This window comes from Kogia breviceps, chromosome 19 (genome assembly GCF_026419965.1).
Source record: "Kogia breviceps isolate mKogBre1 chromosome 19, mKogBre1 haplotype 1, whole genome shotgun sequence".
NCBI lineage: Eukaryota > Metazoa > Chordata > Mammalia > Artiodactyla > Physeteridae > Kogia > Kogia breviceps.
In genome coordinates this window covers 45,242,880-45,256,945 of record NC_081328.1, presented here as the reverse complement: position 1 = coordinate 45,256,945, position 14,066 = coordinate 45,242,880, and the positions used below count along the sequence as shown (strand labels likewise).

At 50.5% G+C, this 14,066-nt stretch overlaps 1 protein-coding gene across 4 annotated transcripts in view; it reads right to left on the bottom strand.

Annotated features, from left to right (window-relative positions):
- The window catches only part of B3GNTL1 (UDP-GlcNAc:betaGal beta-1,3-N-acetylglucosaminyltransferase like 1), a 105,046-nt gene that overhangs the window by 43,746 nt on the left and 47,234 nt on the right, over window positions 1-14,066 (bottom strand). For all 4 annotated transcript variants that reach the window (XR_009332500.2, XM_059046975.2, XM_067021303.1 and 1 more), the window contains exon 6: window positions 9,968-10,063. Coding sequence is in view for 3 of the 4 variants with exons in the window: in XM_059046975.2 (XP_058902958.1) it covers window positions 9,968-10,063 (96 nt within the window). In the remaining variant the exon portion in view is untranslated. The remainder of the gene's footprint in view (window positions 1-9,967; window positions 10,064-14,066) is intronic.

Genomic DNA, 14,066 nt, shown 5'->3' with positions numbered 1-14,066 from the left:
AGGCCACCTGTCTGTGGTGAGGCAGCGGCTGCAGCCCTGGTTCCCAGAGGACCGAGGTGAGCTCCTCTGGGTGAGAAAAGGCAAGTTCTGAAGGAGCAGAAGGACCCTGGTTGCTGGGCAAAGGTGACACAATGCTTCAGGTCACGAGGCCACCACTGGTGTCCTACTGTGAGTGCACACAGGGGAGGGGGAGGAGTGCACACAGGTGAGCGGGAGGAGTGCACACAGGTGAGGGGAGGAGTGCACACAGGGGAGAGTGCAGGTGGGCTGAGGAGACCTCCCCAGGATCACCAAGCTTCCAGTTGCTAATGATTCCTTTTCATCGATTTTTGTTTCCTCTCACTCTTGAGGTATCACTCCCTCTTCTGGTTCTGATATGTCACCAAGTGAATAATCAGATAATCTAGTTTCTTAAAACTTTGTTGAAAAGAAGGGGCTCCTAGGCAAGGCTCAGGGGCCATGCTGCTGTTCTGGGACCTGGAAGTTTGCTTTGGGGCTCTCCCCTTATTTTGCCACCAACAGAAAGTGCACTTTGCAAAACTAAAATTCTATGTAGCTCATACAAGTTAAAAATCTTCCAGTGTGCCTTGGGGAGTATACAGCACAAACTGAAACACTCCATAAGCTACTGGCCATACTTTGTCCTGAACAGAGTCCACCTTGGTTCTCAAGAAAATTACGTGAAAACATATGGATTCGGATGGATACTTTTTAATGCTTCTGGTGCTTTAAAAACACAAAAGTAAGGATAATGGACTTAAAATGGGCTCCGTTTTTTATTTAGAAAGGAGAAGCCCTTGAGTTAAGAAAGAAAATGAAGCATTTAATGAAATTTATAGACCTCATTAGCTATATCTTACCAGGAAGTGATATGAATTCTTCTTAGAGAAAAAGAGCAAAGTTTATATGACTCATTTCCAGATTCCTGTGGTTTATTATCCTCATTTCTAAATTCTAATTTGTTGCAAGACTATCTTTAGACAGATAACAAATTTTCCAGGATTCTGACATTTTAACACCCACATAGCAACAAAAAGAAACTTTGATATGAAATCCAAAACCTATGGCTTCTAGATTGAATAAAGACACAGACATCAATACAAAGTTTCTTTACTCAATAGTACTTTTTGGAGAAAGTTGGTAAGTAACCATTTTTTCAACTAAAAGTTGCTACTGTACCATGGCTCTATAACGCAGATACTCCTTTTAAATGAGGAAGTGAAGAAAAACAGTACAGGTTAATCCACTTAAAAATATGTACTTTTAAAATTTTATGCATGTTAACTGATTAGAATTACGTAAAAACCATTGAGCTGTGAAGGACAAATTTTTAAGGGAAAGACACACCTAGCTGAATGAATATGTGAAATGTAATTGTCTGGTAGACCCAGGTGGGTTCTAACCGCCTAGCTGTAGAGACTCCACTTGGATGACAGGAAAGGTCTTTCAAAGCAGCTACGACAGAGTAGACACAAGAGTGGGGTCAGGGGCACGTGGGAGGCCCGGTCCCACAGGCAGGAAAGAACCCCTGTGATTCCATCTCATGCCCTGCCTTCTCAATCGGCTGAAGTTACCTTCACTTAGTTTTGCTAAATACCTTCAAATGTGTGGTTCACACAGATCGTTGGCCCTGGAGTCTGGGTGTAGCTGCTAAACCCTTGCATTTTACCAACTATGAAACTGAGCGCTGGCTGGAGGGGAGACAGAGGACAGGGCCTCTGGGGCAGCAACCTGAGGGCAGGTGGGAGGGGGGCGCCCAATCCAGCAGGGACCCGGGGAGCAGGACACCAGAACTTTTTTACCAGGGCCGCTGTTGACCTGCAGTGTGGCCTGAGCCCTGGACCTCATGAGAGCCTCCTGGGCCAGCTGGCCCCTGACCCCTGTGGCTCCGACCCCACAGGGTGAGCCTCTGCCCTGTTGCCCCCAGGGGTGGGTGGGGGACACCTGCATCCCTGCCCTGGCTCTCAGCCACTCAAGAGCATCCTATCAAACTCTCCTGCTTCTCCTGGGTCCTTGTCAACAGAGAAGGATCGTGTGGCACCCCACGCAGATCACCAAGGTCGGCACTTCTGTCAGCCGGCTTTGGGGAGGCCGCGGGTGGGTCAGGAAACAGGGAGGTGGTGCGGCTGACCAAGACTGACGTCCCAGAGTGGAGCTGCTGGCTGCAGGGGTGACTGCCTCAGGGTATAAGCTGAGGAACGTGCTGCCGACAGCAAACGTTCCGCAGTGGAGAGGCTGCAGCTGCCCTGAGGGCCCTGGGGTCTCACGTGAGTGAGGAACATCGCGTAGCCTCCGGACCCATCGCTCACAGTGGGGACCTTCACGGGCTCAAGCAGCAGAACCTGAAGGGGGGATCTTGGGTACACTGTCCAGGAAGGGACGAGGGGCCAGGCTGCGCACGAGACCGAGTAGCAAGGGGGTCATCCAGGGGCTCGCGCTGCAGCAAAGGGGGAGGTGTATTTTCTGCATCTTTGGAGCCCCGAAATGTTTCAACTTTTAAAAAAGTTATCCTTTTTCTATTTTTTAAAGAAAATGTATGTGGAATGGCAAGTACAGAGGAGATGGTCAGGGGCTGCTCGTTAGGGGAGGGGTGACCAGAGTAAAGGGTGGCTTGGTCCCCTCCGTGAACAACTAGAACATCAAACACACACACACACGAGTGTCCTTCAGCTGGGCTGGACATGACCCTCTCGGTACCCAGGGTGAGCCCAGTGGCCTCGGGAGACGGAGACAAGGGGCTGTAGCGCGCAGTCGAGAAGCCAGGGCCGTCGGAATGTCGCAGGTACTGGATTAGAATAAAAACATGAGCATCTGGTATTTCCCGCGGATGCACTTCTCTATCTTCCCATTTTGAGAGGTAATCTGCCCAGAACTTCCTCCTTCTACTTCTCTGTTCTTCTTGGTGCCTTTCTGCTCCTTTGCTGTCGCGGCTTCATTCACGCGCTAGGAGCTGGTTGGATGTGGTCGCCCCTGTCACATCCCATTGTACACAAAGGCCTCTCCATTGTTTTCCTCCCTCCCTAATTGAGCGTTTCTGTAATTTAAGAGAAAGGAGCCCTGTGGTCCTTGTGTGTAAAGCACTTATTCTGTCTCCCCACTCCTTCCTGGGCTGCTTCTGGCCTCCCTCCCAGGTTGGAGACCTGCTTCCTAAATCTCGTATCTTCCTCCTCTTCAATTTGCTTCTTAATTTTATGGAATGTCTTCCAGTAAATTTCTCAGAAAGCTTTTGTAAGACACAAATATTTTGAATCCCTATATGAAAAAGTCCTTGTTATATTTTCACACGATTGACAATTTCGTTAGGCATAGAATTCAACATTCACAACCATTTCTGTGAGAATTTTGAAACTTGTGTCCCAGTGTCTTACAGATTCCACTGCAATTGTTGAGAAATCCAAGACCACATTTGTTCCTGTTATTCTTCTCTCTGAACTGCCCAAGGGCTTTAAATTCTGGGAAGGGTCTTCTCTCATACCCTGGCAAGATACCCAAGGGCCCTTTTCATCTGGCAGCCCACATCTTTGGTTCTAGCAAATTTTTCCAAATTATTCTTCGCTAATTTACATTCCTCCACGTAAAAAGAAATCTCAGTACAGTATGCTGGACTGTGCTGTGTCAAATCAACAAGAGCTGGGCACCGGTTTCTCAGGGGCCCCTTCCCAGTGTGAATCCAGGTTAGAGCTAGACCCGAGCGGAACCTGCCTCAGGCTGGGCAACAGAATCAAGGAGGACCACTGTCCCAGAAAGTCGCGGTGGTCAGGTAGGGGTGACGGGGGTGACACAGGCAATGTCCCCGCCCAGAGGCCACCATCCACGAAATGTGGGTGGATCTTCATGTTCTTTGGGGACAGAAGCTCTTGTTCTCAGGACGCTTCTGGACCCCACTCTACGCACCTGTTCACCTGTATTCTTCATCATATCCACGACAGTAAACTGTAAACATAAGTGAATGTTTCTCTGAGTTCTGTGAGTGGTTCAAGCAAATTAACTGACAGAGGAGGGGGTCGTGGGAACCCTGATTTATAGCCAGTCAGGTGGAAGCACAGGTGACGACCTGGACTTGTGATTGGGCTGAAGTGAGGCAGTCTTGTAGGACTGAGCCCTTAATCTGTGGGACCTGACGCTGTCTCCAGGCAGGTGGAGTCAGAACTGAGTTTTTTAGGACACCCAGTCAGTGTCTGCTCAGAACTGAAGGACTGCTCAGTATTTGAAAAGGTAAAGGAACTAGAATAGCAAAAATAATTTTGAAAAAGAAGAATGAAGTTGGAGGAACCACACTAACTGATTTCAAACTTCCTCTACAGCTACAGTGACCAGGAGAGTGTAGCCATGGAGTGACACACAGATCAATGCAACAGAATGGCCCAGAAACACACCCACACGAGTACAGCTGACTGGTTTTTGACAAAGGGCAAAAGCAATAAAGGAAGGTAGTATTCTCAACAAAAATGGTGTGGAAACACTTGGACATCTGTAAGCAAAAGAAAAAAAAAAGAACCTTGATCCAAACCTCCTCCTTATGCAAAAACCAACTTAAAATGAATCATAGCTCTAAATGTAAAACGTAAAACTATAAAACTTTAGGAGAAAAATCTTTGTGACCTATAGTTACATAAAGCATCCTTAGACACCGATACCCAAAGCACAATCTATTTAAAAAATAGATGAGTTGGACTTCACCAAAATTAAAAACTTTGGCTCTGTGAAAGACTCTTGTTAAGTAGATGAAAGAAAAGCCATAGATAAGGAGAAAAGACTTGCAAACACACCTAACAAGGGAATCCTGTCCACAAGGAAACTCAAACTCAATAGCAAGAAAACAAACAATCCAATAAGAGAATGGGCAAAAGATCAGAACAGACGCTTAGTGGATGGTGAACAAGCACATAAAAAACTGCTATTAGGAAAATGCAAGGCAGAGCAGTGACGAGACACCACGGAACGACTGGTACGGAAAGTCTGACGCCACCAAGTGCCGAGAGGGGAAACGGCACGGCCCCTCCGGAGCCTCGCGTGGACTTCAGCGAGAACACAGATGCACAGTCCCGACTCCGGTGCTTGTCCCAGGAAGTGAAGCCCGTCCATCAGGGTCTCGGCGGCCCTGCTTGTCACAGCCCCACAATGACGGGCACGTCCCTGCCAACTGGACTCTCTTGGCAACAGGAGGAACAAACTATCATCTCAAAGTCACAATGCGGAATGAAAAAGGCACGGTTCCACTGATATAACTGTCTCAAATGACCGAACTCCAGTGAAGGGGACAGAGAAGTTGTTGCCAGGGGCAGGGGCAGGAGAAAGTGTGACTAGGAAGCAGTTTCTCTGGGGGGCAGGATAGTCCCATGTCCTGACTGTGGCAGGGGCTGTGCTGATGCAGACGCGTGATGAAATTCCATAAGCCCCCCACCCCTCCCCAACAAGAATGGGTGAACTCCAAGCAGGGCTGTGCCAGCGTGCATCTTCTGGTTTGAACCCCGTACTGCGGGTGTGTTACGAATGGGGAGCTGGGTGAAGGGCACACAGGAACTCGACTATTTTTGCAACTTCTATGTGAGTCTGGAGTTATTTCAAAATACAAAATTTTTAATTGGTTAGGCTTTGTAAAATGACTCTACGATCCAGTGGGGAAGCAGTTTCTCTGTGCAGGTACCAGGAGCCTGGCCTCCAGATTAGAGGCAGGAATAACGTTCTCAAAGAGTTTCATCAAAAATATTCAGGCGGGGCTTCCCTGGTGGCGCGGTGGTTGAGAGTCCGCCTGCCGATGCAGGGGACGCGGGTTCGTGCCCCGGTCCGGGAAGATCCCACATGCCGTGGAGCGGCTGGGCCCGTGAGCCATGGCCGCTGAGTCTGCGCGTCTGGAGCCTGTGCTCCGCAACGGGAGGGGCCACAACACTGAGAGACCCGCGTACCACAAAAAAAATAAAAATAAAAAATTCAGGCATGTGTTAAAAATGCACATTCCCTGAGCCACTAAATCAGAAACTCTATGGGAGTAGATGAGGGATCTGCATTGTTTTCAAGTTTTTGAGCTATTTTATGATTAAACAAGTTTGGGGCGTGCTGGTTTAGGTAAAGAGTCTGTACTTACAGGGGTAAACTTTAATTATCTAGAAATTTTGCTTGTCTGGAGTCCTCGGATACTGGATAAAGTGAGAGTTTGTGCATTAGTGCTGGCAGGTGGGTTGTAAATTTTTCCCATTTATGTTCATGCCAAGCTGTCCAGACGCTGCGGGCAGACGAAAGCTGGGTGACACCCTCCCTGTGGAACGCACGGGGCCACGAAGGAGAGGCTGTACAGGAAGGGGGGCTGTTCTCTTCGCTGCAGCCCTGTCCATATACCACTGTGTCCTGTGGGCCCAGGGGCAGGGGACACAGAACAGGGGAGACCACCAGGGGCTGTGGAGGAGCCAAAGAGAGTGTCCAAATGCTATGGACCGAATTGTGTACCCCAAAGCCCACTGCAGCCCTAACCCCCCATGCGACTGCATTTGGAGATGAAGCCTTTAAAGAGGTAATTAAGGTTAAATGAGGTCATACGGGTGGTGCCCTGATCCAAGAGTCACAGGGAGTGAGTGAGATCATAGAGGAAAGGCTCTGTGAGGACTCGGGGTGGAGACGACCGTCTTCTCGCCCAAGAGAGAGGCCTCAGGAGGAACCACCTGCTGGCACCTTGATCTCGAACTTCCAGCCCCCAGACTGCGAGGAATAGCTGTCTGTTGCATTTGTTATGGCAGCCCAAGCAGGCTAAGACACCAAGGAAGCATGGACCCTGGAGAGAGGTGCCAGGGAAGCTGGGAGCAGGCGTGGAGGACAAGGACCAGGTGGGGCCAGGCTGAAGGGGGAGCCTCACCCACTCCTGCTGTCCTCCTTCCACTGTGGACCTGAGCACATACTCCAGGCAGCTAGGGCTGGGCTCACTGGCCTCGGTAAGGACCCAGCCACCCTCCTTGGAGCTGCCAGGACCCGCCAGGGGCAGCCTCTGAGGTGGGGGTGGGGTCTGGCCTTGCCTCCCTTTTGCCCCCCCCCATCCCCATCCAAGAGATGCAGGTCCCTTGGGAACAGCTCCTCGCTGAAGGTGTAAAGTGGGCACTGCCTAAAACAGGTGCATTTTCAGGCTGGCACAGGCTGCAGGCCATTTGTCCAGACAACTTTCCACCTCTTGGTTTATTTGGAATTAGAAGAGTGTTAATTTTACAGTACTCTGATTCAACTTTGTGCATGGTGGGTATCTAATCAGACATTCGAGTAGACACACAAATATCAAACCAAATCACGCTGCTCCCCACCTCACAAATGTGACTCAGTTTAGACTATGAACAAAGACCCCACAGAGTGCTCGTGATTTCTGTGACTGTAACAGTTGAGAAATGGCTTAAATAAGAGATATCTTCTTTCACTTTATTTTGAGAAACTTTATACTTTAATTTCCCCTAACTTGCTAAAGAAAAATGCTGTTTAGGAAGACCCTACCTTAATTATTTCTATGATGCTTAACAGTAAACAGTTAAGTCTGCCCCAGGCTGAGAACTTGCATTTCTGGCTGAGAACGTGCTGCATGTAAATTACACCCTCCGTGTTCAGCCGCACAGTTTCTGCGTGACTCACGTTCTCCCAGAAAATCCAGCACATGGCAGGAACCAGCTCAGCAGTTTCTCTCACGCAGCCACCTCTACACTTACTCACAGGCCCTCTAATACTCGGGACTGAGGTGAGCGTTTCCAGAGCCCCCTTGCAGGTGCGGAGCTGCGCGTCTGAGGGGGACCCAGGGCTGACTGCAGGCCAGGGGATTCACACTCAGTGGGACATTTTAATTTCCCAGTTAGGATATGAAAGCTCTTACTAGCTCTTCACGGAGGCGGCCGTGATCCTTTGTTCTGAAACCATCCGTGCACGTCCTGGGAGGGCATCTGTAAACAGGTGGTACATCCCAGAACCGTGACCCGCAGCTTGGACCTGCTCCACGGAGGGAAGGACCAGGAGATGGATGGCGACAGGAGTCACAGACCCCGTGCTTATTCTCCATGCGCCAATGATGGTTTGCAGACTCATATCCAAATGCCAACTGAGATGCAAGGGGTACCCAGAACTTGTGTACCCAGAGCCCTCGGCCCTCTTCCCAACTCGGGATGCTAAGGTCGAAGGCTTGTCCTTCAGGTACCTTCACCACCTGGAGAGAAGACTCCCTTCTGCTCAGAGGCCTGAAGCTGTTGAGGACTCAGCTTCACCACCTCGCATGCCCCGCCCCGCGGAAGGACACCCTCCCGACAGCTCTGCAGCGACCAGACGCTCCGTGGCTGTCGGTGATCCAGGGCCGCTTGGTGCAGACAGGACAGAGCTGCAACCATCCCGCGTGACTGTCAGTATCAACCCGTGAGCTCCCGCCACCAACAGCAGAGACCCTGCCAGCTCCTAGGAGGCCACGTGGGCCACATCCCCCGGCCCCTCTCCTTCCCTCACGGCTGGGAGAGCAGCAGTGACTGAGCCTCCCCAGTGCCCTCACTGCCCTCACGCATCACTATTATTACCTATTATCAGTGCACCACCTGTAGCTATTAGGCGATTACTGGAATATTCATCTCAAAATGGGAAAAGTAAATCCAAATGCAAAAGTGCTTTTTGTGTGTGTGGACCAGCATGAACAGCATAGAACTTAAAAGCTGGTGAAGTCATTTTGATAACAGAAGCAACTGGCAAACCCAGCACTGAAGAGGAAAGGGTAAATAATCTTGGATTATCCAAAGAAGCATGTGAAACAGCCCCACAAGAGGAAACTCTCAGGGTTTCTTCTGCGTCACTTTGAGTTCAGTGAACAGAACACCTGATGCCATAATCACAAGCAGCTCTAATTTCAGAAGCTGATTATCATTATAAATCATTCCATTATACCAAGATTTCAGTTTTCAAAATTCAGAGTTTAGAAAAAAGCACTTCATTATATGGCAGGATCACGGGAAATCGCAACATGGGACAGACCCCAGCACCTCACTGAGGGGAGAATGTTTCCAGGCCTCTACAGCTACTTCCTGGTTGGGCTTTGGGGGGCTGCTCCCCACTCTTCCCCCTCTGACTGGGGCCCCCACCCTGAGGAGCACACTTCTCCGGTCTTGGGTGGGGTGTGGGAGGGTGAGTCCTGGGAGCAGCTCGTCCAGCAGGAGCAAGAGTCTGGAGCATTTGCCATCGGCGGGGCAGCCAGGGCTGGGCCAAGAGGCAAATGGAACAGGCCTGGGCCCACCCCCAAGGGCCGGGGCTGTTTTAAGTCTCTGTTTTGGGGTGATTGGCTACGGAGCGTTAAGTGGCTGCTGGCACGCGGAGGCAGTGGCTTGTTTTCAAAGGTGGATGAACAGAGAATCTTTGGTTCTTGTCCTCACTCAACACCTCAACAACACACAGTCGTGGACCCACTCGAAGTCCCATGGATTTCGGGACCCCACAGCTGAGACCAAGAACCTCTTCCTGACCTCCTCCTCCAGGCCGTGGCCCCGCTCGTGGCGGCTTCTAGTCTGATTTCAGCCCACGCCCTCTTCTAGCTCCGAGGGCTCCCGACGTCTGCTGACCGGCTCCACCCAGACGGTGCGTCTCAGCTCATTCCCCCAGACCCGGCCCCCCTCCAGGGGCCCTGCTCGGGGATGGCCCCGCCCCGCCAGACACTCAGGCCTTTCCTGGACACCTCAGCCCTGCAGCAGCTCAGCGCTGCCCGAGCCCCCGCCTCCTGCCCTCTGAATCCGTCCACCTCAGCCTACGCAGCTGGCCCGTAGGTGCCCTGCTCCCAGGTCTCCAGCCGGACCCTCCACACCTGCCCTCTGGCTCCAGCTCCTCCCCAGGCCGGGCTCCTCTGAAACACTAATCCCCTTCTCCAGGGAGTGCCTACCTGGACTGTGCCTGGCACCCAGGAGGCAGGCAGACACAGGCGCTAAGAGCATGAAAAGTCCCTCTCGGGGAGGCCGGGGCCAACCGCAGACGGCAGACATACCTGGGTGAGCAGCTGGTCGGGCGCCAGCTGGTTGATCCACCGTGTGTATCGCTCGGTGGAGTTGGGGGGCTCCCTCCTCACTTGGCAACCGATAATCTGTGAAACAATAACGAACAGGACTTAAAAGAAATCCACTGCAGCCGCTGGAACAGCCCTGTTTCTCAATAACTTTCTCCTTCCAGCCTCTACATAAACAAGAGTCGCAGCCCTAAGAGCTCACTCCCCCCGCCGCCTCCCTCTGTCTAGGCTGACACAGCAGCCCCCCACACCACGACGCCACCAGAAGGGCACACCCCCCCCCAGGAAGAATCTGTGCTAGCTGACCCCTAATAAATCCTCTTCCGTACCCTGCATCACCACCTCCTTCTGCCCTTGGTCCTGGAACCCGGCACTGCCTCCTCCCGGCCATGGACACGAGCCCCTCTCCGCATACCCAGCTCTGCACGCCGACACCCGGCAGCCCTGTCCTGCTGTCTGACAGTGCCCCAGCACCTAGGGAAGCCCCCCTGCACGTTCTGCTGGGGTATCCGCTTGCAGCGCGTTTACACATCTCTAAGACTGCTCAGAGGTAAAAAGGTCCGGCCCTTTGGTCGGTGAGGCAGGTTTGGAGAGAGGCTGGTTCCTGCCGCAGATGTCAGGGGTCCTGAGGCTCAGACACCAGTAGCCCCAGGGCTCAGAGGCAGGGAACGGGCTGGTTTCTGAGGGAGGGACCCCTCGCAGCAGCAGGAGGGGGCCTTTCTCCTCCTTTCTGGCTGGGGGAGGGCAGCCGGGGTGCCCGTGGCAGCAGAGAGCCTGCCCCTTGGTGAGGGTCCTGTAAGGCTCTCAGAGGCTGGCTGGCCTCAGGGACACGACACTAACCTCCAATCCCCTGGCTGTGCCTTCTCCACCTCCCTGACCGCCGCGGTACACGGAGAGGAAGGTCAGAGTGGTCAGCAAACCTACATCACTGCCCAAGTCTCCTTCCTGAGAAACTATCAAGTCACCCCACGATATGTGAGTTTCTTAAATCTCGCTCTAATATACACAGCACACACACAGGAGGATTAATTTATATTAATGCAGTTATGCTAACCTTTTGAGAAGGTTTTTGCTTGCTTTGCTTGAATTTTGTGTGGTTGTTTTTTGTTTTTAGTGATTCAGTTATACATATACATGTATCCATTCTTTTTTAGATTCTTTTCCCAAACAGGTTATTACAGAATATTGAGTAGAGTTCTCTGTGTTATACAGTAGTTCCTTGTTTGTCGTGGTTTTTTTTTTTTTAATTAAGCTGTTGGGGTTTTTTTTTGAGAAATGGTAGATTCACATGTAGTGTTAAGAAATAATACACAGAGATCCCCTGTAGCCTTTACACGGTTTCCTCTAATGGTAACGTCTTGAAAAGCCGACATGTGGCCTCCACCAGGCTGAGGGACCCTGGGCATTTCCACGGCCACAGGAACCCCTCATGGTGCCTTTAGAACTGCGCCTCCCTCCCCCCCACCCCCCGGCTCGCAGCCGTGAACCTGCTACTGCGGTGCTATAATTCTGTCTTTTCAAGAACATTGCATAAATGCAATCACACTGTGTGTTGCCTTTCAAGATTGGCTTTTTTCATTCGGTGATTCCCTGGAGATTTGTTCATTTTTTGGCTGAAAAATACTCTACAGCTTAACCCTCTACAGGATACCTGGGCTGTTTTCAGTTTGAAGCTATTGCTATTAGTCTGCTGCAAACACTCACACAGGGGTTTTTGTGTGAATGTTAAGTCTTCGTTTCTCTGGGATAAACACCCAGGAGTGTGACTGTGGGTCGTATGGTAGTTTCATGTTTAATTTTTAAAGAAACTGCTGTTTTCCCAAGCAGCTGCACCACTTCCATCCCCACGGCAGTGTGTGTGACCAGTTTCCCTGCATCCTTGCCATGTGTTTTATTCTGGCTTTTCCGACAGGTGTGTGGTACCTTGTCGTGGTTGTAATATGCACCCTCGATGGCTCAAAAGGCCAAATCTCCTTCCAGGGGCTAATTTCTCATCTGCCTGACCTTCCAGGGAAGCGTCTTTCATGTCTTTCATCCATCTCCTGATTGGGATAAAACACACTTGGCCATAGGTCTGTATTCTTTTCACATACTGCTGAATTCTATGTGTGAACTTTTCACATATTTCTCCTAAAAACACGTACTAAATTTGGCTGTAAATTAGAACAGCCCTTGAATGATCACCTTGCCCAGTTGCGAGGTACCACACCTGATCTGACCGAAGTGTATTTTTTTTAAACTGTCTATTCCATCTGTTTTCTGGCCTTGTTGACACTGTCTTGCATTCATTTGCTGAACAGGAAAGATTTTGAGTCAGAAAACAAAAATGTGGATCAAAGCTGTGAGGTAGAAATCCTGGTTCAAAAGTATTCCCAAACATGAAGATGAAGAGGCTTAACTTCTATACAAACACTCAGGCCCCGGCCCCATGACTGCTGTGTCATGAGCAGCTGCTGGGGGCGGCAGACCAGCAGAGTGCAGCCCAGTCCAGCCTGCATCGAAAGCCACACTTCCAGTCAGACCGTGAGGGGCGGCAGACGTGGTCTTTCTGGGACATGAGCTGACTTGTGCTATTTCCACGGTGAATGCCTGAGCCCCCTCCCCAAACCTCCCCTTCCATTCTCTGCCTCTGATGAAGGCTGAATCATGCTGGGTGGGGTCTCACGTGGAGAAGGAGGATTAGGTGAACACGAAATGAAGCTGGAGCTTTGGGGCCTGGCTGTTCTTTGAGGCTTTAAACACTGTGAGTGCTGGTCTACAAAGAACAAAAGTGAGGATATTTTGTTTGCCTTAACATTTTTTAAAAGAATGCTGGCCTGGGGGCTTCCCTGGTGGCGCAGTGGTTGAGAATCCGCCTGCTGATGCAGGGGACACGGGTTCGTGCCCCAGTCCGGGAAGATCCCACATGCCGCGGAGCGGCTGGGCCCGTGAGCCATGGCCGCTGAGCCTGCGCTCCGCAATGGGAGAGGCCACAATGTGCTCCGCAATGGGAGAGGCCACAACAGTGAGAGACCCGCGTACCGCAAAAAAAAAAAAAAAAAAAGAATGCTGGCCTGGACCACAGGGCAGACAAAGGCAAACCATAAAAGGAGGCACCGGGGCTTCCCTGGTGGCACAGTGGTTGGGAATCCGCCTGCCAATGCAGGGGACACAGGTTTGAGCCCTGGTCTGGGAAGATCCCACAAGCCGTGGAGCAACTAGGCCCGTGAGCCACAACTACTGAGCCTGTGCATCTGGAGCCTGTGCTCCGCAACAAGAGAGGCCACGATAGTGAGAGGCCCGCACACCGCGATGAAGAGTGGCCCCCGCTCGCCGCAACTAGAGAAAGCCCATGCACAGAAACGAAGACCCAACACAGCCAAAAATAAAATAAATTAATTAATTAATTTAAAAAAAAAAAAAAAAAAGAGGCACCTGCAGTGGGATGCCAAGCTCCTCTCCTGTGCTGGCTGCCCTGCCCTCACGCCAGACCACTGTGGACACCAGGCCAGCATGGTACCTTGTACACAGTTGGTGCTCAATAGACACAGGCTGAATGAACCCAAAGAGTGGGAGACTGAAAAAATTCTTGAAGAAATAATGGTCAAATTTTTCCAAATTTGATGTAGACTATAAAACCACAGATCCCAGAACTTCAACAAAGCCCCAGCAGAGCCAACCTTAAAAAAAAAAAAACAACCCATGCTTGTACATAATAATCAAATTGCTGAAAATCAGTATTAAACAGAAGATCTTAAAAGGAGTCAGAGAAAAACACCTATTACACACAGAGAACCGGATATAAGGATGACAGCAGACTTCTCCGCAGAAGCAATGGAAACCAGACAAGGGAGAGACGTCTTTAAAGAAAGAATGACTTCAACCTAGAATTCATTAGCCAAGTACTATAGTTTTCAAAAATTAAAGCAAAAGAAATACTTTTTCAGAAAAACAAAAGCCAAAATTATTCATCACAAGAAGATTTAAATTACAAAAAAAGATGAAGGAAGCTCTCCGGGGAGAAGGAAACAACCTGATCCATACCAAGCAATGGCAAGTGGCAATGATGGTAAACAGATGTGTAAACGCAGAAGACATTTTC